This window comes from Pteronotus mesoamericanus, unplaced genomic scaffold (assembly GCF_021234165.1).
Source record: "Pteronotus mesoamericanus isolate MK-2021 breed Mesoamerican mustached bat unplaced genomic scaffold, CSHL_Meso_final scaffold_85, whole genome shotgun sequence".
In the NCBI taxonomy this organism is placed as follows: domain Eukaryota; kingdom Metazoa; phylum Chordata; class Mammalia; order Chiroptera; family Mormoopidae; genus Pteronotus; species Pteronotus mesoamericanus.
The window spans coordinates 5,738,526-5,763,400 of NW_026555329.1; the positions used below are offsets into that span (position 1 = coordinate 5,738,526).

General features: G+C 39.4%; 1 protein-coding gene across 1 annotated transcript in view; it reads left to right on the forward strand.

Annotated features, from left to right (window-relative positions):
- RAPGEF5 (Rap guanine nucleotide exchange factor 5) overlaps positions 1–24,875 on the forward strand; it is a 173,982-nt gene that overhangs the window by 26,711 nt on the left and 122,396 nt on the right. Inside the window, exon 6 of the mRNA XM_054564179.1 lies at positions 15,876–15,924. Coding sequence (XP_054420154.1) covers positions 15,876–15,924 — 49 coding nt within the window. The remainder of the gene's footprint in view (positions 1–15,875; positions 15,925–24,875) is intronic.

Genomic DNA, 24,875 nt, shown 5'->3' on the forward strand with positions numbered 1-24,875 from the left:
GAGTGGTTAGACTAGACAGTACCGAAGTTCTAAGATTTCTGCAACCATTGCATAAGCATTTATTGAGGGACTGTTGAGCTTCGGTCTTCCTGATGTAATTGTTCCCATTGATAGCGGGATAAAAACTTTGTAACCTAGGTGTTCGCACCATGCTGGAAGGAAAATAGTTCCATAGCTCACTCAAGTTAACGATTCTCATCTCCCATGACCCAAATGCATTCATTGAAGGAAAGCAAAATGTCACCTGCGATGCAGAGTTGCTAGGGTGCTCTGCAAGGGCTGGCTGGTCTGGGGGCACTGGCATGGGGCAGCAGCGATGCCGTGCACTGCACTTGTCTTGTACATTCATCTCTTTTTATTCAAACTTGGAAGTTTTGTAGGTGGCTGTCTTAAAAACAAAAACAAAAACAACTCATTTCTTTAACCCCGATAGTTTATTTCTAAGTCCCAGGTTAGGTTCATCAAGGGAAACATCCTGTCATCTAAAAAACAGTAATTCCTGAAATTCTACCCTGGGAGAAAACACAAGTCAGTTTTCATAGGAAAGGAACATGGAAAGATAGTGCATGTGTAGAAATAAAAAAATGTCTTTATAATTGAGTCAGATTTGCAGTTGTTGAATTTATACAAACATGAATGATAAAAATATTTCAGCCATGATTCTGGTGATTTTCAGCGAAGAGCCACGCCCCCAAGTGCCTGATATCCACAGACCAAAACAATAAAACTGTCAGAAGTTTTTGGCTGATGGGAAAGGACATAGTTACAATAGAGTCCTTCCATTATACAAAGTCTACAGAAACGCAGTGGACATTATCTGGAAATTGTTTCTCTGTTGCACATATGGTTTCTTCCTTAGCACTGTAGCTTCCTTTCTAATGTCTTCTGACCCTACAAGTTTTGTTACCTTGAAAACTTTCTCTTTTTCATTTGTTATGAGTCTCTTGGTCTGATTAAGCTAGTGGGCTAAGAAGGGCCCTTGAAAGACATAGTCTACCTGTTTCCATTCTTGAAGTTCTGGGCTTGATTTTATTTTATTTTTAAAATTATTTTTAAAAGGCTTTATTTATTTATTTTTAGAGAGGGGGAGGGAGAAAAAGAGGGAAAGAAACATCAATATATGGTTGCCTCTTGTGCGCCCCCTACTGGGGACCTGGCCTGCAATGCAGGCATGTACTCTAAACTGGGAATGGAACCAGAGACCCTTTGGTTTACAGGCCTGCAGTCAATCCACTTAGCTACACCAGGCAAGGCGATTTGATTTGATTTTTAAACATGAATTCTTCCAGTGTTCATAACAAAATGGGTATTCAGAATTGATAATATAGCTTTTATATATTTGTATTACAATGCAGGGTAAACAAAATATAAGGAGGAGTTTACAATGAATTAAGTGTTACTTTCAAAGCCATAGTTCTTCGGATGTAAATATTGGAGCTATGTTAAACTTTGAGGCATTGTAAAGAACTGAGAGTACTTGGGAAGCATCCCAAGGCAGGAAAGAGAAACGTGGATATTCTTAAATAGGAGATAAAACTGACTCCAGACTTTTCATCTGTTGCTTTCTTAAAATCAACATCCCAAGTAATCCCTATGAGGCCATTTCTCTTTGTTTAGACTCAATTTTCATGATGGAAATTGTAGGGATAATAAAACACAAGCATTTTATCTGTGCTTGAGTGAAATTTGTGATTTTGTTCACACAGTCTAATTGTCAGACCACTGAGGTGATGTGAGTTAGGCTAAGACGTGTATTTTATATATTAGGTGCCTCTTTGGCAGCATGATTACATTAGTGGCATTTAGAAGAGGACAGGGGACATGTGATGTGGTACCCTGTGCTGCTCGGTCCTATGAAATCAGCCATCACTTGGATGGTGAAAGCAAAGAGTATTGAGCGTCTACAGTAAAACACTGACTTGGCAGTGATGGTGGTGGAGAGTTTGTGGCCACGTCTTGAGAGACGAATTAAAATTACAAAACGAGGGTTCAGAATTTAGGAAGAGGGGTCAGTGGGGATGAGAGCAAAATCTGATGTTTGGGGATCATTTAACTAGACACTCCTACGCTGCCCTCACCTTCCTTCTCAGAGCCTATTGAGTTTACAATTTTCATCAGTTTAAATTTCTCTGCATGTCTGTGCTCTATCCCCCTCACTCATGTTCTTTGGTTCGTCCAACTTTAATGTAGAACCTGAGATTCTGACGCTGTCAGTGGTATTTTCTGTATTTCTTCTCCGGGGTCTTCAGGTGCATTGAAAAAAATTTAGCCTAAAGAAAGAGAAATATTCTAATAGGGATTGTTTGGGATGTTAATTTAAAGAAAGCAAGAGATGAAAGTCTAAAATCAGTTTTGGTCTCCTATTTAAGGATATCTGTGTTTCTGTTTCCTGCCTTTGGATGCTTCCCAAGTACCCTGCAGAGAAATACTGCTGAGCTAAAAAAATCTTACTTCCCAATCAAACCCAAATTATAAATGAAGGTGTCTGCTCAAAGTTCTGGAAGATTTTGAAGCAAATGACCACCCCCCACCACCACCAAAAGCAAACAAGCCATGCCTTTGGTGAAAGTGTTAGTGGAAAAGAAACCTGCTATGGAATTCCTTTCTGTATTTCCTTAGGGAAAAAAAAAGAGATGATTATTACTTATGCTGCACATTATCAGCTTCACAAAAACATTTTTCCCTGCTCAGTGCCCAGAAATTGTGATGTAACTTGATCAGTTTTCACATCAATTGTGAACTCTCATGATCTCTAGTATTCTTTCCAAAGCCTTGTTCTCATTTTCCCCTCATTTGGGATCCTACTTGACAGGTAAAATGGATCTGATTTTACTCTCATTAGCCAAAGCCTGCACTTAACTTGGACCTTTGATTTTTCTCCCAAGTCATCTTTTTCCTTATAGTTCTTTAAGAAAAAAGAGTGCTGGTTCCAGAGGCACAAGGAAGTGTGTTTACTGAACAGCCGCTGAACCCCTAATGCTATGGAGCTCAAGGACACCAACCTCTTAAGATTCTCTATCTTGTCATCCATCTCCTCCCGCTAATTGCTGGTTCCCATATTTTATTCTCACTTATGTAAAACTTTTCTTCTTTGCCATGCCCAATCTTTCACCCAAAGCTCCAGTAATTTTTTTTAGGAATGTATCTTTAAGGATGTGTTTATAGCCTTTCTGGGTCCAGAAAGCATACACGATGGCCAGGAGTCCTATTGTTTGTACTTGGTGAATCTGCAAGTTGGGTTTGAGTCATTGGAGAATTCTTTTTTTTTTAACAGTAGTATCTGAAGATAACGATGACAACTTTTTAAATCGGAAACTTTCCAATTGGTACTGGTTCAGCAAGGAGAAATAACATGGGAGTTTTGTTTTGATGAATCTCTAAAAGTTGGAATTTTAGAGACTTAAGTGACTGTATGCCAAGTTAGCAAGGTCTAGACATAATCTTAGGTCAGTCACCATGGGGAGCATCTGTCACATTTAATACACGATGAGCACAACCTAGTGATGATTTTTACCATATTTAGAAATATATATATTTTTAAAACACTGAAATACGAGTTTCCACTCACCTTTTACCTGGCTGTCTGCCTCTTCCTTTCTGGGGAATGGAGAAACAGAGTGTCATTAATCTCCCTTTTCTTCATCTGCCACAGACCTGAGCAAGCATGTTGGTTCAGAGAATCAAAGCAAGTTGCTCCCTCAGGGAATGACTAACCTTCTGTCTGGCTGCCACAGGATCAGGAACATCTTGTTACCTTATATTTCTTATCTGCAGGGAACATAAAATTCCTACTTGGAATCCTCAGCCTGGCTCCAATGCTTCCAGTGGCTTACGAGCTACTGTGTGATTTGGAGAAGGGCCAGCGAGATTGAGTTTTTAGAGAAAGTGTCAAGTGAGACCCTAGAAGACAGATCTGGTTTCGAGGAGCATTTAAAGAGCATCAGAGGAATTGTAGCACATTTCTGTCCCTGTCCTTATTTTGTTATAAGAAGTCATGGGGCTGATTAGTAGCTTCCCTCATCAGCTACAGTATCCACAGGGCCCTGGGCTGTGGCTCGTAGGTCCCTGGGAACAGTGGAGAGCTGTGTCCTTCAGGAAGGATCCCAGTGACACGTCACAAACCTGTGACTGTCAACATCTGAACAGACAACTGAATGGTATATTTTTATCCTTTGTTAATTAAAAAAAATGCATATATGTTCTATGTATATTATATATCACAATGATTTTCTTCATCATGGAAATGGACCCCCAAATTCCAAAAGATACAGATACACACACAACTTTTAAAAGTTAATTGCTAAGTTATCATCTCTATGTCCAAGAAAACCTTCTGCACCTTCCCAGACTATGTGGTAATCTGATTTATCTCTAGCCTTGAGAATTTAGCTTGGTGAGCAGTAGAATACAAGCTGAGTTGCTACTGAAACAAGCCCAATGTGGGGACAGTCATTTAAAAGCATCTATTCGGGAGACTGAGTGTGTAGAAGCCATTCAAGAGTAAAACGTGTCTCAAGGGATCTCTTGTGAATAAAGGAAGAATGTGGGTGTGTGGACATGTACATGTGTGTACATGGATATTTATACTATGGTATTTGGCTATCTGTTCCCAAGATGAAGGAAATCAATTTGATATGCAATATGCATAGAAAACAAAGACATTTTTAATTGACAGGGAGTAGAAATACACCCTTCAGCTGTCAATTTGTGTCTTCATAGTCTTGAGTTTGTAAAGTGTTATTTTGAAATTCTACGTGAGAGAAGTTTAAGGAGCTTTAAAAGGATGATCCATGAACATTTCACATTGGGCTGCTGCTTTGTGCATTTCTTAAAATAAAACTTCTTATAGCTGCTTCAATGAAATGTAATTTTATATTCTTAAGTCAATGGTATAATACGCTTTATGTTCATGTTGGAGAAGGACCGGGAGGAATATAAAAAAGTAAAAATGAACTTGAATTTTTTGATGGTGATGGAATGACATAGATTTTTAAATGTTTCTGTTTTTTATTTTGTTATAAAAATTTTAGAATATAATGAAATTTCATGTGACTACTGGGTAAAAATAGTGTGAATGCTTTTCCTGTATTTATGTATCAAAATGGTGGTGAGCCTGGTCATGAGCTGTCAATACTGTGGATTATTCTTTGTAGTTTTCTTTCTTCTTAAAAATGTATCGCTGCTCCGTTACAGTTGCCCCGCCTTTTCCCCCATTGCTCAGCCTGTCCCGTGCCCCCACCACTCCCACTCATCCCCCCACCATTGCCCCCACCAGTTAGTTCTCTGTCCTCGTTCCTTTGCTTGCCCTTTTCTGTTGTTTCCCCCAGGACCCCCGACGCCCTCCCCTCTGGTCACTGTCAGTTTGTTCTTTATTTCCAAGCCTCTGGTTCTATTTTGCTCCTTTGTTTGTTTCGTTGATTAGGTCCCACTCAGCATAATGCTCTCCAGTTCCATCCATGCTGCCATGAAGGGCAGGAGCTCCTTCTTCCTACAGTCTTCTTTTTATGTAGCTGACTCTTGATGGTTTAACTTGGACTTAAAGACTTTACAGTTTTTAAAAATCCCAGAATGGCAAAAATGCCCACAAGGGAATCACTCAGAAATAACTTATTATAACATTCTAGTATTTATTACTTTCTAGGTTACTTTTCTTGTGTGTATATTTTTTTAAAGCTTTTATTTATTTATTTTTAGAGAGAGGGGAAGGGAGGGAGAAAGAGAACCATTAATGTGTGGTTGCCTCTTGCACGCCCCCAACTGGCGACCTGGCTGGCAGCCCAGGCACATGCCCTGACTGGGAATCGAAATGGCGATCCTTTAGTTCACAGGCTGGCACTCAATCTGCTGAGCCACACCAGCCGGCGTGTCTTGTGTGTATATTTTTTATATTTAAAAAAATGACTCTTTTATTTCGTGGTCTGCACTTTTCACTTAATAAGTTTTCGGTGCTGAAAGTACCTCCAATGACAATTCATAGTCCCCCCTTCTATGATTTAGCATTTGCCCTAGTTTTGAATATTGTGATTATTTTTAATCTTTTGTTATTATAAACAACACAGAGATGAACTTCTGTGTGGGTGAATTGGGAAGAATCTTGCTTGCAGATGTTCGTTTATTAGCCTGTTGGTTTCGAAAGAGCAGCCGAGAAAGGGGGCAGAGGCTGAGTGGCTGCTGGTGGTTGTGGCGTTCTCACCTCGCGCAGGCGTTCTGCGCCGCTCTTCATCCGCTGTCGCTCTTCATCCGTGGTCGCGTCTCAGTCTCAGGGAGCGGAGCGTGTCATTGTTCCCGTTGCAGAGGTGACGCCTCCTAGACAGGAAGTAGGAATTAAGAATCCACATTAATTAAAAATAACAACTTAGGGTTCAAAATGCAATTTTCACATTCTCTTCACTTAAAACAGTATATAGTTACTGAATAGGTCTCAACAAATGGGGTTTTAAGGTTTGATTATAAATTTTTTTCATTTGAAGAGTTTTATGAAATGAGACCTGTCAAGTTATAGTAAATAACATTTTAATTTTTAACCTGTTAGGAATCGTTAAATACTTGTATACATGGCTGTGTGGTTTAGCAATTGATAATTCATTTAGACTCATTCTGACGTCATCTGGTTTCATTATGTTCACTCAGAAATATGTGAACTCTGGTAAAGATTTTATAACAGGTCAATGATTTTCCAAAACTAGACTCTATTAGCAAGATACTGTAAGGCCCTAAAAAGGTGTTGAGGGATGGTTTCTCACAAAGGTTCTGAGGATCTGTGTTACTGTTCTGTGGTAGGTAGACTGGTCCCCTAAAGATGAACACCCTAATTAGTGCCCGTAAATATCACATTAGATGGAAAAGGTACATCGCAGATATAATCAAGGCTACAGACCTGTGTTGTCTGCATGGATCCAGTCAAATTTCACAGACCCTTAGAAGCTAAGAGCTCACTCTGGCAAAAATCAAAGAAAAATGACAGAAACAGAGGTACAATAAAAAAAATTCCAGGCATGAGAAAGACAAAGCATCGTATTGCCCTCTCTAAGGAGGAGGAGCCCCCATGCAGTGACCAGAGGGAGGCCTCTGGCAGTTAAGGGCAGATTCCAGGTGACACAATCAGCCAGGAGACAAGCACCCCAATCTTATAGATGCAAGGGCTAGATTCCTCCCAAAACCTCAATGAACTTGGATGCACGATCTCCCCCAGAACCTCCAGAAAGGATCACAGCCCTGCCCATCCCTTGATTTTGGCCTCGTGAGTCCCTAAGCAGAGGATCCTGGTGAACCACACTGTTCCTGGACTTCTGACCTTCAGACATGTGAGATGATAAACGGATGCCTTTTTAAGCCGCTAAATGGGTAGTAATTTGTTATGGCAGAACTACAAAATTAATGCACATTTCTTGTTGATTACATACCCACAACCCCTGGATTCATAAAATAGCAGTTACCTCTCCAATGTCAAAAGCTGCCAGGCCACAGCTAGTTGATTGAAACTTTTGAAGTTTCAAAGTGAATTTTTAAAACTAAAGTCTGTCCTTCTTAAATTTATAAAGGCTTCAGGATTCTGTGGAAATCCGAAAGCTTATTTTTCAAGTAAACAAACTACAAAGACTTGAAGTACTGTTCACAACTTTTTGATGAAATGTATCAGCCCGTTTTATGCCAGTTGCATGGGGGGCGGTTGCTAGGTAGGTGGAACATACTAAGCAGAGGTAATACTGGTTGTCAAGGAGTTTACTTATATTTTAAGTTAGGTGGGAAGATGGGGCTTAAACATATGAAATAGTAAGGCAATTAAGGACTGGATTGTCTTCTGTTTATTTTATTGTTAAGCTCAACTGTATTTATACTGATGCACTGATGATGATTATAATGATGATGATGATGGCAGCTAACACTCAGAAAGCACTTACTCTGTGTCAGGTACCATCCCAGATGCTTTAGGTATTAACTTATTTAATTCTGTAACAGTCCTATGCGCTGTGACTCCACCCCACCCTGGAATCCTAGAACTTCTTTCAAGGTGGGTGTAGAACAAGCGGAGATTTCCTTGTCATGTTTTAGGCTTTTGGATCTTGAGTTCTGAACCTTGTTTGCCCAGGAACCCCTCCTGTGTTGGCAGTTTTTATAGGTAGGCTTTCTAGTTGGAAAAGGTCCTACTTGATCTGGATTCATAGCAATACAGTGTTTCTAACGTAACATCTCTTAAAGCTTCTACAGGATCTGACCCCTGCAGATAGGTGACCTCTGCCGGGGGAGGGCCCTAAAATACCTGGGGCCTGGCTCGTGTTGTGGTTATGGCATTTCTACAGTTGAGGGGTTTGCCTCCGAAAAGCACAATGATTGAGAAAAGGCGTTTTACTCTTCAAGGACTGGTATGTAATGTGGAATAAGAGGTATATTAACACATGATTGTGCAAGTTATATTATGTCTTTAAAGATACTTTGTTAAATAAACTATGTCATGTAAATTGACTAAAGAATCATTTAAATGTGGTATATATTGAAAATACTCTGGCCTTATCAGATAATGAAAAAAATTTAATGATGTAAACATAATCCGTGTTTTATTTCGTTATTATAGCAAAATGAAAATATCCAAAATATACCGGTTTCCTTAAAATACATTTAATTTTTATAAATTTTTTATTTGTTAAGAAATTAGCATTGGCCAGCAATTGCGGCGTTAGGGAAACCACAGATCAGGAGTGCCTAAAGCAGCTTTGAGGACTGAAGAAGCAGATATACCTACTTTTTGAAAAGATATCAATATTGTTGGCTTGCTCTTTGCTGTTTGTTTTGTTATTTTTTTAAAAAATTTTCAACCAGTACACTTGTAGCTTCTCCTGTTCCTTATGCTATGAAATTTATGAGATTGCCGCAACCAAAAATGGCCTCCCACAGTTATTTTTCTTCTCTTTGTTAAGATTTGCACCGCCTCCAGCTCTGTTGGATGGATTAAATGGCTATAACATCACCAACTGCTCATTTGCAGGCTGACAGACATCACCACCCCCTGGAGGCTCATGCTTATTTTCTTTTGATAGTGGATGATTTGGAAAAGAAGCATTCGTAAAAACAAGTCTTTAGAACAGTTCCTTGGTCTGGGTGCTCCTGATATTTACCTTCCCATATGAAACCTCTTCTGCTGAGCCTCACAGACTCGTAGGAGACCCTTCCGCTGCAGACAGCTCTGATTATTTGAAAGTTCTTAGGGAAACATGCCTTTTTGCAACTTCTTCCCATTGGTCTGAATTTTACCTTGAGCCTTTTAAATATTTGAAGCTAGCGATCATGTTCCCCCTAAGTCTTCTCAGCAGCAACTACAAACACTTCTCTTGTGTTCTCGAGCACAAATGTGTGTATCAGGGGTGGCGACAGGAGCCAAGGGCAGAATGATTCATAAAGGAGTTCGTTTCAACAGGCTCGTAATCTGCTATTGAAGAGTCCCAGCTAAAGAAGTGACTTTGCCAGCCTGTGATAGTGTTATAAGTGAGGGGAATATAGAACTCTTCTGGAGTATAAACAGGGAGGACTCCACTCAAGGGAAGATGGCAATTAAGGTGAGACCTGGAGGACAAGAAGGAGCAAGCACACCAAGGGGGGAGGTGGAGAGGCATCCCAGACAGAGAGGTAATCATATGGAAAGGCCCAGAGCCAAGAAAGAACATGGCTTCCTCAGAGAACTGCAAGAGGGAAAGGAGAGCCTTGGGGGAAGAGAAGTAGTAGCCAGAGAGGAAAGAAAAAAGCCTGGAGCCCGTGGTATCGCGGAATCCCAGTGGTTAAGAAGAGAATGGGTAACAGAGTCCACTCCTGCAGAGAGGACAAGGGAAATGAAGACTGCTTGTTGCGTTTAGTACAAAGCGGTGGCTCTCTCCTGGCCGGCCTCCTGTGGATGCTGTCTGCCCCCCGTAAACCTAAACAAAGGGTGCCCCGAGCCCAATACCACCCAGATGTTGGTCTTTCTGGAGTCCATCACTATCTTTGTGTGTGTGGCCTGAATGTCCTTCTTCTAGTAATATTCCTGAAAACATTGTCACCCACTCTAAGTAATCCAGTTTCCATTGTTAACTCATACCGTGCTCATGACCACCTGAAAATGATCACATCGTTTTAATGTGACCCTCTGTCCAAGTAGATGTATGCATGTGTAGCGGACTTAATGAAGAGACTTAGAAACCTACATGTAGGACTCAATTTCTGTTCATCTGTTATGTTCAGGACACTTCTACATATATTAGCCTTTGAATAGTCAGCTATTGTCTAAGTTGTAATGAAATTAGTGGGCATATCTCTGTGTGTTCAACAAAAAGGTATATAAGAAATTTTTCAAATATCCCTACCCTTGAAACAGATGAGTGAGCATGAGCATATTTTATCCTCCCAGTGTATTAAACACATTTCTGATGTGGTGACAGCAATTACTGGGAAAACAACTATTTGCTAAATAAACTATTAGGTGGAGAGCCTAGTGTCTAGACAGGTCTTTACATATCTTTCTTAATTTTTCAATTATTAGCTCAATAATTAATTTTTCAATTATTGAAAAAATAACTTTTCAATTATTTTTCAATTATTCAAAATGAACGGGTAATTGCAAGATTATCCATGTGTTAGATTTGTGGCAACATTACAGAAAATAATGAACTTGGAAACAGGAAAACACGCTTCTGAGGAACAAAGGAAATTGTTATTTAGCCCACAGGCATTTATATGGCAGAAGTCTAGTTACTATCACTGCTCTGTTTGTGTTTTATCTAAGAGTACCTTGATTACTGTAAGAAGCATATTTATTTGATTTTTTTTCCCTAGAGTGTTTAAAGTCCTTACTAGCTTAAAATTTTATAGAAGTTTAAAAATGAGTTTATTTGGGAATAAAACAGGAAAGAATACTGAATTATGTTTCTTCTTACAGTTAATTAAGGAAATGAGAAAAGGGGTTCTATGTTTTAAAAAACATTTCTATCATGGTATCAAAATGTAAGTGTTTCTAAAATTAATAGATTTACCAAAAACCCTTAGGAAATTGGTGATTTGGTGATTCTATTAAAAATTTCTTTGGGCAGACAACCCTTTAGTGAGCTGTTTGCCACTATTGGCCTGTCCTCCAAAAATGACCTTCTTTCTCTCCAGCTTCTCACTTGGTTTTCAAGGGCCTCTTGCTCCCTGCAGGCTGCTCGTGTCTTCTCAGTTGACCTTTCGCACGGAGATGCTCCCTGGCGCTCAGTGTTTGCATTTGATGCTTTCTGTTGCCTCTTGAATCTTGGCATTGATGCAGAACAGTTTTGGGGGCATTCAGATTTTGTGGCTGAAGTACCAGCGAGAAGAGAAGACAGAAAATTCTAGAAAGAAGATGGACTCTTGTGCCTGTTAAATTGCAGGGCTGTTTTGTGAACAGCCCTGCTGGTTATTGAAGATAGAAAAACCAAAGCAATCCAACATGTTTCTGATGAGTAGGGAGGGGAGAGGGAAAATTTTGAAATATGTCTTATCAGTCCCTGAATTACCCTCAATTTAGATATTTCTAAGAGCGAATATACCCTAAGCTTGAAATGTGTTTTGAGTTATGTAGTTTTTTACACTGAATAAACTGCATTTTAAATTAAAGTCTAAGCTTCTTAAAAAGCATCCTAGCAATTTTTCTTGTACTTGAGTAGATTGTGTCTGTCAAATTGCTGTTAGTAACTGAATCTCATCATTGCATTGGGTTATAGCATCATTTACATAATACTTAAAGCACAGTGAAGGCCATGTTCCTTTACAAATGAATTAAATTAGAGGAGAACAAAATAAAGAGTAAAGATCAATTGTCCGTTGAAATGATTATAGGACTGAAAGATTGAGTCTTGAGGAAACTCAGATATCTTACTGTCCAGAGGAATTATTCTCAGCCCTGGGTACAACCTAGAATCACTTAGGAACCTTTGAAGCAGCAGCAGCAGGAACAGCAGCAGCAGCAGCAGCAGCAGATGCTGGTGCCCGGACTTTTCCCCCAGAGATTCTGACTTAGTTGGGGCCCAAGAATCAGTAGTATTTTAAAGCTCCCCAAGTGGCTCTCATGTGCAGTCAGGTTTGAAAACTGCTGAAATAGGTAGATGAATATCCAAACTATTTTAAAACATTTCTTAGTAGATTTAAGTAGTGATTACATAGCTATTTGACAAGAGGAAACAAAAAAGATGAGAGAAACTTTTAGTGTAAAATTAATAGTTTACAATCCGATATTCAGTTCTGAATATAAAAACACTGAAAAACAAAACCTTTTCATAATTTACTTTGTGAAAAAAATCAAACCTACTGAACCTATTTAGTGGAAAATCCTGAGGCTTTGTATAGTCTTCCTTCATCCCATTTGGTGTGAATAATCACACATTTTATTGCATAAATATTAATGCATCTGATTTCTGATGACAAACTGCCACCCCAGACCTCACCGAGGGTGTGATGTAAGTAGGGCACCTTTCTGAAATGTATAAAATTTCGAATTTCGACATCCATCTAGCCTCGGGGGTTTCAGAGCACAGTGGGGAAGACTTGTGGTGGGGAGAGCCAAGGCAGTGAAGTACTTTCTGTCAGAGGAAGAAAACCTTTCTTGTAATTCCCTCGGCAGTGGTTTAGCATCCGCATCAAATAAAAACAATGGCCAGTAGCAGACGTGGCTCTTGGCTCTACACATGTCCATTTCTCCAGCCTGATCTGAGAAGAGGGTTCTATTTCCATCATGGGGAGAGACTAAGGTTGACCAGCAACACACAAGTAGATAAGAAGAAAAATAATCACTGTCCTGCAAAAGACTCTTCAGCATGACCAATGACCCCCAACTGTACCAGTGTAAAACAACACATATCTTTTATCTCACACAGTTTCTGAATGTTAGGAATTCAGGAGCATCTTAGAGCTGGATGGTTTTGCTCATAGTCTCTCAGGAAGCTGTCAAATCGTGGGCCAGGATGTGGGTCCTTTGAAGGCTAGACCGATGCTGGTCTGTGGCGTTTGTCTTTCAATTCCAATAGGTCTCTTATTAATACTGAAAAAATTCTAGTCTTGGCTTCTGCAGTTGCTCAGGGCTTTAGTTTTCAATATAAGCCTAACAATTCTTTGCAAAGGAGGCCTTGCATGCTAATCGGGCCTGAGTCCTGAAGATTCCTGCTGAGAGTAGCTTATTAGTGGGGAGTGCCTTCTCTTTTGATCTTCATTGTCCTCCGTAGGGCAGCTTTTTCTCTCCCCTAAATCTTTTCTATGTTCTTTTAAGGTTGCCTGTGCCTCCACCTCCTGTGGGTCAATGAATAAGTCTTGATTGCCCTGGATTATACCATGAAAGGAAACAGGTCCCTACCTCAGTGGAGCTTCCCTCCAGAAGACAGGCATTAGTCATACAATTGAGAATGATTAAATGATTACCAGTACACTAAAAAAAAAAAAAAAAAAAAAGAAAGTGCTGTGGAGATGCCATAGTATCTTACAATGTGGTCTTAGCTAATTTGTGTTTTTGCTTGAACAGTGTTTTGTGGTTTGTGTTTTGTAAGAAGAATAACCTACTTTGGGGTTCTCTCAAAAAAATCTTTTCCATCCTGGGGCAGCAGATGCTATTCCACACCCTACCCTGCATAGAGCAAACACTCCTACATCCTCCCAGACTGCAGACATTCAGGGTATTTAGTGTCCTATAGTAATCTCATTTACTTTATGTTTTAAAAAAAAAAAAAAAAGCAAACTTGGGTTCCAATTCACCTGTGCAGTTCTTTCTCCCTGCCATCTCTCATCTCCTTCCCAGCTCCCCAAAATGCTATATTGGCTTCTTGCTCATCCCATTCCTCCCTTTCTTTCCCCCACCAAATCTTTGAAAAGGCATAGTGCTATTCAATGGTAGGAATAGAATACCTTCCTTTTCTGAGCTATTTGTATTTTGATCCTTAGTTCTAATTAGAAAAAGAAAAGCTGAAGACCTCTCCCTGGCTGGTATGACTCAGTTGGTTGGAGCATCTTCCCATAAATCAAAATGTTGTGGGTTCTATTTCTGGCCAGGGCACATACCTAGGTTGTGGGTTGGGTCCCTGGTCAGGGGCATAGGAGAGGCAACCAGTTTCTGTCTTGCATCAATATTTCTCTCCCCTCTCTCCCTCCCTTCTCTCTCTCCAAAATCAATGAGCATGCCCTGGGGTGAGAATAAAAAAAAAAGAAAAAGAAAAGAGAAGCTGAAGGTCTCATGAAGAGAGTTTCAGATATGGAAAGCTGAAAGAGGAGGGCGGGGAGAAAAGACTGGTTTTGACCCTCTGTAAGCAAACGAAGTGATCCACAAGCACCATTTGCCTCTCCGCTCTCCTTCTGTCTCTGAGCCGTGGTGAGAGCCTCTGGGGGGGTCCTAACACCTGGCCGCCATCGGCAAGATCCCAGTGAATGCTTATAGTCTGTATGTTGGCCTCACCCCCAAAATTTGTGACACTCTGAAGGAGCACAATCCTGGAAAGAGATGGTGATACTACAATAAAACTTACTAACGACTTTCAATATATAAAATAAGCAGTAGTTGCTGTTTACTGCTGTTGTTTTCACTGACTACCTCCGCAGGTTTCTGTGAAGGTTCTCCTAGGGTCACTCGTCACTTCTGTCTCCGCCAGCCGTCTTTTTCCCTGTAAGATCTTGACCTGCAAAGCTTCCTGCTGTGAGCATTTTCAGAACTCAGATCTCCACGGCTGCGGTGGGACCAGTTGTCTTCTCATTACTGGATAATTTTTGAGAGAGAGTCTTCAGGTGTCAAAGACGCAGCTAAATAAGAACATCCCCTTGGGAACGGCATTCCGCCCTGCCAGCCGGGGAAGCGGCCCCCTTCTGGGGGATGATGCCCCGACCGTCGTGAAGGGGGCCCTGAGTGGAGCCCCAGTGTCCGGCACCTTGTGCTATTATTGCTACAAGTAAATGAATAGAAATTAGATTACTTTAACAGCAAAGCTTCTTGAACCTTGAACTTCCATGTTCTCGCTTTGAAATGTCATTATCTGGACCCCTCCAAATGCAGCAGCGGCACCGCCACCACCACGCTTCTAAGCTTCAAAGGTCGTGCCCTGTGGGGGAATGAGCCTGCTTGATACGGAATTTTTAATTGCTACCAAACACAGATTTCCCAAAAATGATGTTTGCTAGTTTCCTTTTTCATGTTGTCCTTGAAGGTGACCATGGTTAACATTTTTTTTTTTTTTTGTCTCTTTTATGTTCCTCTTTGAGAAGGTTTTCGGGAAAGGATTTAAAGTATTCAAAGTGTGTGGGGATGAAAAACAGAGAATGAGAAAGCAAAAATCTGGAGAAATAAGTGTTGTGAGGGGGGGATATAGCACTTTCGATTTTTAAGTTCGTCTTGCCTGTTCCCATTTCTCCTGTGCTATGAGGTTTTATATGGCTTGTTTTCTGAACTGCTCGCTATAAACGTGTTAGACTTCAGGTGAACATTAATTGTGTTTGAGCAAAGGTCCAACTAAAGCGGGGGAGCCTATCTTAATTGTTCTAGAATTCCTATATAAACTAGAATCTTTGAGGTATAAATAATAGTATCCTTGCCAACTTTGTGCCTGTTTTAATAATTTTTTATTTGCTTTATTTCTGAATCTTCCCATTGGGATGGCAGAAAAGCAGTGTTTTATAATATGTATATTCTGGCAACTAATTTCTTTTTAAAGTTAGTCAATATAACTCTTTTGGATTTTTGGCCTAGAATTCCTATGCAGAGTTTTTCCACATTACTGAAATCAAACCAAAACCCCAGAAGTGGCAGCAAACTTAGCTCTAATTGCAGTAGCTCTTAATTTGGGTTGCATATGTAAGAACAAAGTACCGCTTTTGATAGCTAACCTTTTTCCTATTCTAATGGATTTTTTCCTCTAATATTTTATTAGGTGCAGAGAGAGCTAGCAGCTGTTATTGCTTTGAGAGCAAAGAAGTCTGGTGAGTAGTCTTTCATGGCCCCTAAGGAAGGTTTTAATTCTTAGGGAATATTTCATGTATCATGTGGTAGTGAGCCGTTGAGTGCAGCGCAGGAAGTTTTGGTGCAGAATGCAGAAAGGTATCACTGTTTTCAAAATCATTTTTTTTCTACCATCAAAATAGCACAGGATGTTACTTGTGGTTCTTTAAAATTTCTCTCCCTTGCTTTAGTTTATTTTACATTTCAAGGAAAATGAAATTAAAAATTAAAAATGTTTCCAGTTCAACCATGGAAAAGTCTAGGTAAAAAACAAAAGAAAGCAAGCGCATTGCATTGCCTATTATAATGAGAGAGGAAAATAAATAACATAAAGTTGTCTTTTTTAAAGATGTATTTTTATCTCGAAGTACTTTCTTCTAAAAATAATTTAATTGGGTAATGGCATTTAAAAGCGAGCGTTTTCTGAAGGCCTGATTGCATGGATCTGAGTCCTAAAACCCGTAGGAAACAGTCCATGAAGTGATGTGTGGAAAGGGAGCTTTCAAATATGTTTTGAGGGAGAGGCTGAAATTCAGTACGACCTGGAGACTCACTGAGGTAGAAGGCACTTGCCTGGGGTGGAGAACCGTCAGAAGGAGGCAGCCCTAGCTATTCAGAGGGAGGAGGTCAGTGCTGAATGGAATGACACACACTAGGGAGATGCTTTTTGGATAATGTCAAACTAGAATAAGAATTTTTCAGGCGGAAAGACATAAGACAAAATAAAAGAGATGATAAAACCTGAAGAAATAAATGGAATGGAAGTATCTTAAGAACACAGGCCATAGATTTTTATATCTTTCTTATTTCCAGTTACAAACTACAAGAATTTGCTTTTCTCTCAGTTACTTATCAAATCACACGCCCTTAGGATGAATTAACTAATTATATTTCTACTAATCTTTGTTGATTTGGCTTCTGTCGGGGACAGAGACTGGGTGCTATAAAGGTGCAAAGGAGGATGCCGTGAACAGCAGTCTTCACCCAAACGTTACTGAACAGAGAGGGCGGTGTGAACGGAGCTCCTCAGTGAGCAGCATTAACTTGTGGACATTTGTGTGGGTAGAGGCCAACGTGGGGGAAAGATAGCAATGTAAAGGTTGTAGGAGGGAAGGCTGAGAAATAAACTGTGCTAGAGCTGATTTCGGTTCCTGTAATAATAAGGGCAGACTGAAGTTGGGATGGCAGTTGCCTTGGAGGATTGTTTTTTCACTTTTGGAAAATGTTGGGAAAATAATTTTAAAAAACTTCTCGTGTCGTTGCTGGAGAAAAACGGAGCAAGTAAATACAGACAGGGAGGCTGGAGAAGGGGGTTGCTAATTTGCACAGCATGGGGTGGGAAGGCCTCTGATGGGACCTCCGAGCAAAGACCTGGAGTCGGTGAGGGGTGAGCCTGGGGGTACCCAGACAAGGGCATTCGGGCAGAGGTGTGTGTAGTATGTTTGAGGAGCAGCAAGCAGGTGAGAGTGGCTGGAGCCAGGTGAACAAGGTAAAAAGAAGTAAGTTTTGATTGTCAGGCTAAGAAGGGTAAATTTTCCAGAGGTGAAGGGAAATGAAGAGGGGGAAGGCCCATGTGTGTTACATTGTGCAAAGTTGAAGGTTGTGATGAAGTCAACTGTATTATGCCTTGATGTGGTTGTATGAAGTTAGTATGTCTTTTTGTTACTTAGTTGATCTGTGGAGCTGGGAATGCGAACACAGCTTTGACAGCTTCTCAGGGACAGAGTGAAATGGTCTCTCGCACATACACTAATGATGGGGACATAAATTCTTAGTCTTAGGACAGCAATTCTTCAGTACTCTAGTATCTCTAACTCCTACCCAGTAACTCATTAACTGGAGTTCCAGCTATTGGGCATAACCATCGATGCATGTAAAGATGCCAGTTCAAGGAATCTATTGCACTGTTATTTTTCTTAACAGTAAGAAATCAGACACCGTCCTTAAGGGAAATGATAAAATTAATAGATTAGTGTAACAGAATGTTCAACAACTGTTAAAGTTACATTTTGAAGAATTAATGTAGTAAAATGTTCACTGGAAAAAATATATACCATAAGCATATATTCTCTTTTTCATAATAAAAACAGCTTTAATTATTTTTTCTTAAAATTATGATATAGCATGCTCATTAAAAAAAATTTGGTAATACATGAACATATGAAGAAATTGAAAAATCACCCATCATGTCACTAACAGAAATAACCACTATTTCTCTTTGCTTGTATATGTTTCCAGACATTTATTAAGATGTAGAGATTGTGTTATTGTATATTAATACGCAGACTGTATAAAAGTGGACTCGTATGTGCTCTCTTATTTTGAGATAACTGTATAAGCACATGCAGTTAGGAGAAAGACTACAGAGACGTCATGTTCCCTTTACCCAGTTCTCTTAAATGGTAGCGCCTTGCAGAACTAGAGTCAGTGCCACAGCCGGGACACCAATGCGGATGCAGGCTGTTCCCACCACCGCATGGTGCTATTTCATAGCTACAGCAGCCGACCTCCTACCCCTCTCCCCGCCTCATCCCTGCAGCCACTAATCTGTTCTCTATTTCTGTAATTTTGTCATTTCCAAAATAGTACATAAATGGAATCATGCAAGATATAATCTTTTGGGAGTGGCTATTCTCTCTCGCCATAACTCTCTGGAGATTCATTCTGGAGGTTATTTCATACATCAACCTTCATTACTTTTTGTTGCTGAACAGTATTCCACCCCATGAATGTACGGCAGTACATTTAATCATTCACCATTGAAATGCCCACGAGTGCAATTGTGGAGTCATTTAATAGTTGCATATTTGGTTTTTTAAGAAACTGCCAACTGTTTTCCAGAGTGGCCGAACAATTTTATAGTCTCACTAGCAATATATAATTGATCAGGTTCTCTGTATCCTTGCCAGCATTTGGTATTCTTACTGTTTTTTATTTTAGCTATTCTAATAAGCATACGGTGATACCTCAAAGTGCTTTATATTTGCGTTTCCCTAAAGGCTAACATTATTGAACATCTTTTCATGTACTTACTTGCCATCTGAATGTTGTCTTTGATGAAACGTCTGTTCATGTCTTTTGCTTTTTTTGTAGTTGGATTTTTTTTTTACTGTCAATTTTTGGGAGTTTTGAAAACATTCTAGATACAAGTTCTTTGTCAGATATGTGATTGGCAAATATTTTTTTCCCCAGGTTATAGTTTGTCTTTTCATTTTCTTATCAAAGTCTTTCACAGAGTAAAAGTTTTTAATTGTAGTGAAGTCTAATTTATTCATTTTTTATGGATCGTGTCCTCGGGTTAAGTCTAACTCTTTGCTTAACTCCAGATCTCAAAGATTTTCTTCTGTGTTTTTTTTCTTTACAAGTTTCATAGTTTTGCATTTGAATACATGATCCATTTTGAGTTAGTTTTTGTATGAGATAAGAGATTTTGTTCAAGGTTCTTTTTAAATCTTTTTCTTTCTTTTTTGGCTTACGACTGTCCAGTTGCTCCAGCACCATTTGTTGAAAAGCATCTTTTGTTGAGCTGCTTTTGCACTTTTCTCAAAAATAAGTGGGGATATTTGTGTGGGTATATTTCTGGGTTCTCTGTTCTGTCACATTGAACAGATTCTGTTGGTATCCACACAAACTACCGCCTTGATTACTGGAGCTATACGCAATCCACTTTTATAGGGTTCATTTTCATGTCAGCAGTGTAGATCTGCATCATCCTATTAGTGCTACTATACCCTTTAATTAACTCTCCGTTGTGCATTTAGGTTTTTTGTTTTCTTCCATTTTACAGTAAATAATAATAGAAGGACCTGAGGATATCTTCTCATACACATGTCTTTTTGCCCTTTTCCAATTATTTTCTCAAAATCCATTACTAAAAATAGGATGGCTAGATCAATAGCTAGGAGTGGACAGCGCTAACATTTCGCTTTTCCCATTTAGGACTTTAAGTCATCTGGAATTTATTTTTGTATATGGTGTCAGGTTTTCTGTTTTCCTTATGCTAAGCCAGTTACATAACCCAGCAGCATTTATTGGATATGATGCTAACGCCATCAAATACGAAGTTTCTCTCTCTGCTTGGGCTTAATTCTTATTTTTGTATTCCTTTGATCTGTTTGTGCCTGTGCCTGTACTATCCTGTTTCAGTTACCAAGGCATTATAAACAAGGCTTTTCTTGGTGGGGTGGGGGGACAGGGAGAAGGCAGTTCCCTTCTCTTCTTGTTTTCTTCATTATCTTATTTGTCAATCCCCATGAAACCCCTGTAGGGTTTTTTCTTAAATATATTGAATTTGTGGATTATTAGATGAATTTGACACTCTGGAGGGAAGTGTTTCCATCCATGAACCCAGGGTTATCTTTCCATTTTTTCAAATCTTCAATATTGTTTTAAAGCTTTCTCCTAAAGGTCCTGCACTTTTTTTGGTTGATGTACTGTTAGATACCTTGTGGTCATGGTTACTAGTATAAGTAAACTGTTTTTCCCATTCTCTCTTTATAATTGTCCTCATCTCATTCTGTGATGGTTTTTCAGGTCTTTGTCTTTCATGACATTGTTCTTAAAATAGACTTTACTTTTTGGAGATGTTTTAAGTTCACAGAAAAATTGAGCAGGAAGTACAGAGAGCTCCCTACATCCCATGCCCCCCCCCCCCGCTGCCCCCCCCGCCCCCCTGCACAGCCTCCCTCACTGTCATCCTCTCAGAGCAGCACATCTGTTACCGTCCGCGAACCTACACTGACACAGCTTTGTCACCGAAAGCCCATACTTTACATTAGGGTTCACTCTTGTACGTTTTCTGGTTTGGGACAAATGTATAATGGCATGTACCCACCTTTAGAATATCCTACAGAGTGGTTTCACTGCTCTAAAAATCCTCCGGGCTCTGCCTGCTCAGCCCCGCTTCTCATAACCCCGCAACCTCTCATCTTTTTACACTTTTCCAGAATGTCACGCGGTTGGAATCATACAGTTTGTAGCCTTTTTAGATTGGCTTCTTTTACTTAGCAATGTGCATATAAGGTTCTTCCTTGACTTTTCATGGCTAAATAGTTTCTTTCTTTTTAACACCGTATAATATTTCATTGTCTTCATGTGCCACAGTTTATTTATCCACTCCTGAAGGACATCTTGGTTGCTTCCAAGTGTTCGCAATTATGAGTAAATCTACTACAGACATCACTGTGCAGGTTTTTGTGTGGATTGAGGTTTCATCCCCTTTAGATAAATATCAAAGAACATGATTGCTGGATAAAGGTATGGTAAAGCCATGTTTAGTTTTGTAAGAAATAACCAAACTGTGTGCCAAAGTGGCAGTACCATTTTGCATTCCCGCCAGCGATGAGCGAGAGGGTTCCTTTTGTTCCATATCTTTGCCAGAATTGGTTTCAGTGTTCTGGATCTTGGCCATTCTGATAGGTGTGTAGCGGTATCTCATTGTTGTTTTAATTTGCATTTCCCTGATGACTTATGATGTGGAGCATCTTTCCATATGTTTATTTGCCATCCATATATCTTCTTTGGGGAAGTGTCTGTTAAGGTCTTTGGTCCACTTTTTATTCAGGTTGGTGGTTTGATTTTTGAGTTTTAAGAAATCTTCATGTATGGGGTAAGGCAAAGGTAGGCTTACAATTGTTTGTATGGGAAATAATACAATAATTAATACATAATCAAGAATAAACTGTTTTCACATACTAATAACTGTAAGCCTACTTTTGCCCCACCCTGTATATTGAATAACAGTCCTTTTTCAGATATTTTGCAAATATTTTCTCCCCGTCTGGGACTTGTCTTTTTACTCACTTCACATTGTCAAAGAACAGAAGAAGTCTTTAATTTTCATGAAGTTGAACTTACCTTTCTTATTTTTCTGTTATGGGATTATGCCCTAGGATGCCATTCCCAAGGCCATCTAGGTTTTCTCCTGTGTTATAGTCTAGGAAGTTTATAGTTTTGCATTTTACATATTGATTTGATGATGTGACAGGTGTAAGGTCTGTGTCTAGGTTTTTCTTTCTTTCTTTCTTTCTTTCTTTCTTTCTTTCTTTCTTTCTTTCTTTCTTTCTTTCTTTCTTTCCTTCCTTCCTTCCTTCCTTCCTTCCTTCCTTCCTTCCTTCCTTCCTTCCTTTTCTTTCTTTCTCTCTCTCTCTCTCTCCCCCCTCCCCTCCCCTCCCTCCCCCTTCTTCCCTCTCTCCCTCCCCTGTTCTTTCTTTGTTTCTTTCCCTCCCTCTTTCTTTTCTTTTCTTTTATTTCTTTTGCACTTGGATGTCTATTTGTTACAGCATCTTCGTTGAGAAGACCGTTTTTGTTCCCTTGTATTACCTTTGCTCCTATGTCAAAGATCAGTTGACTAGATTTGTATGGGTCTGTTTCTAGGTTTTCCTTTGCATTGATTTATTTGCCTGTTATTTCACCAATACTGCACTCTCTTGATTACTGTAGGTTTATATCAAGTGTTGACATCAGGTGGTGTCAGTCCTCCAACTTTGCTCTTCTCCTTCAGTATTGTGCTGGCTCGTCTGGCTCTTTTCCTTCTCGTATATGCTTTAGAATGTTTGTTGATAGCCACAGCTGTTTTCTGATTGGTTATGTTTCTGTTGTATGAGAACTCAATTTTGAGTCTAGCAAAGGTGTTGAACTCAAATGAATTCCGATAGCTTGTTTTAAAATCATCTTGGATTTTCTGCATGTGTAAATAAATACATCATGTGTCAATAGTGACTATTTTGTCTCTGTTACCAATCCAAGTAACTCCTTTTTTTCTGTTATTGTTTTATTACCCGTGGTTCTGCAATATAAGTTTGACTAATATCATTGATAGTTGGCATTATTATTTAGTCCCTGGCTTTAACTAAATATAATATTTTCTGAGTAGAAAAGTAATATAAGCAAACAATATTGTTTTAGAGAGAAACAGGACATTTCTCCCCCATACCACAAACAAAATTTTAAAGCAATCTAAGGACAAAAATAGCCAACAAGTTCTATTTTACAGTACTTAAATAATTCAAATATAGAATTACTAGAGATACTACTCTACACTCTCATTACCTGAGTTGACATGGAGAGTAAATGAAAAATTAAAGTGACAAGGTACGAGCTAGGCTCAGTCATAGGTATTGCATTCATTCCTCTATCAGATTCTCCTTCGGCATCTACTGTATGCCAGGTACAGTGTAAGAGGTAAGAATGCAAAAGTGAGCAGGGACAGCTATGGTTCCTGCTGTTTTTTAAATCACAACATGTGGTTTATAAATAAAAACATTAATAGTCAATGGCCGGCTGAAAAAGGAAAACATTACTGTATAGTTAGGAGGTGATAAAATGCAAAACTGTTAAGCACAGCCTTAATTTAAAAGAGTTCCCACTGCAGAGTGGTACTTTTTGTGTGTGCTTACTGTTTTTTAAAACAATTTTTGTGTTTGCTTATTTGTTTTTTTTAAGAAGAAGATAAAGAAGCTGGTAAACATCTAAGGAAATGTATTAAAATGATAGCTGGTACATCTGTGGCTTGACAGAGGAATTGATTACCCTAATATCTATGTCTTGCAGTGAAACGTTAATTAGGGCTCAGGTGGTCATACCAGATTTATGTCTGGTTGTAAAGCATTATTAAAACAAAAATTAGGATAAAGAAAAGGGTTTTTTTTGTTTGTTTCAGCTCACCATACAAACAAATGAAAATAATATCCAACTGATAAATTATATAAATGATTCAAGGCTCTAGCTTAGTAAAAAATCCATTTTGTTGTAATCTTCTGAGAGGCCATTAGGATGTTTTCTCTCTACCTGCTAACCTTAGTGAATGTGAACAACATTTTAAGGCTTCACAAGATTTTTTAAACTTAGCCCAGATATCCTTGCATGTCTTTCTTTTCGTTGGATTGCTTATTCTGCAGTTAATGTCAGCTAGTTAGTATCTTGGGAGATATGTTTCTTCTCTTTTCCAGGGAATTCACAGCCAAAGCACTTTTATCTCTGTTATCTTTAGATCACATGAACCTTGTGCCATGGTGGGCTTCTATTTCCAGAAAGACAGAAATATCATATTGGTAAATCACTTTGGCAGTTTTTATATTGCACTCTCTCTGCTTAATCCATGGCTAATTAAGTATTTTAAAACTACATATGTAGGACATTAACGTTTGGAAAAGAAGGATGGTTTTTTAGGCTCTGTTAATGCCATTAAATGCCTCTGTGGCCTTAGCAAAGTGACTCCAGTTTGTATCTTGTAGAGGGGAGGGCTTGGGCAGAGGAAGGTTGGTGTAGATTCTGGTAACTTTAGAGATTCCTTCCAGCTCTAATATTTAATTACAACAATGAATATTTTCACTCATTATCCTTTATGGAGTTACAACCCTAGGAATATTTCATTCAGGACTCTTTTAGGTGCAAGGGATAGACAAACTGAAAACCAGAAAAGATTGATTGGCTCAGAGAATCTATGGAGTTACCAGTAATCTCAGCAGAAAGAGAGCAACTCTTTCCTGGTGGAGAGCAGTCTTGGTGGGGACCTTGCTGGAGGCATGAAGTGCCCACCTCTGGAGCAGTAGATGGGGCATGTAGATCAGGTCAGCCCCACACCAGACAGAGGAGGAGGCTAGAGCAGGTAGGCGTGGCTCCTCAAAGGAAACCAGCGGAAGGGGCAGGGCTGCTGGTCACCAGAGCTCCAGGTGTCCACTGCCTGTGGAATTGTTTCTGTTGACCCAATCCCAAAAGCTAGGGAGGAAGTGCAATGCCCGAGATCACTTAAGCTAGGAAGTCTGCAGACAGAATGCAAACCCAGGTTTTCCCACGCTCAGACGTTAGTGATTCTCTGGATTATGAGAGGAAGGATGTGATTTGTGAAAAGACATTCCCATTTTCTACTTTTGTTCCTGGAAATGGAAAAGACAACTCAAAAAACTTTTAAAGTAGTGGATGGCAGCATTTC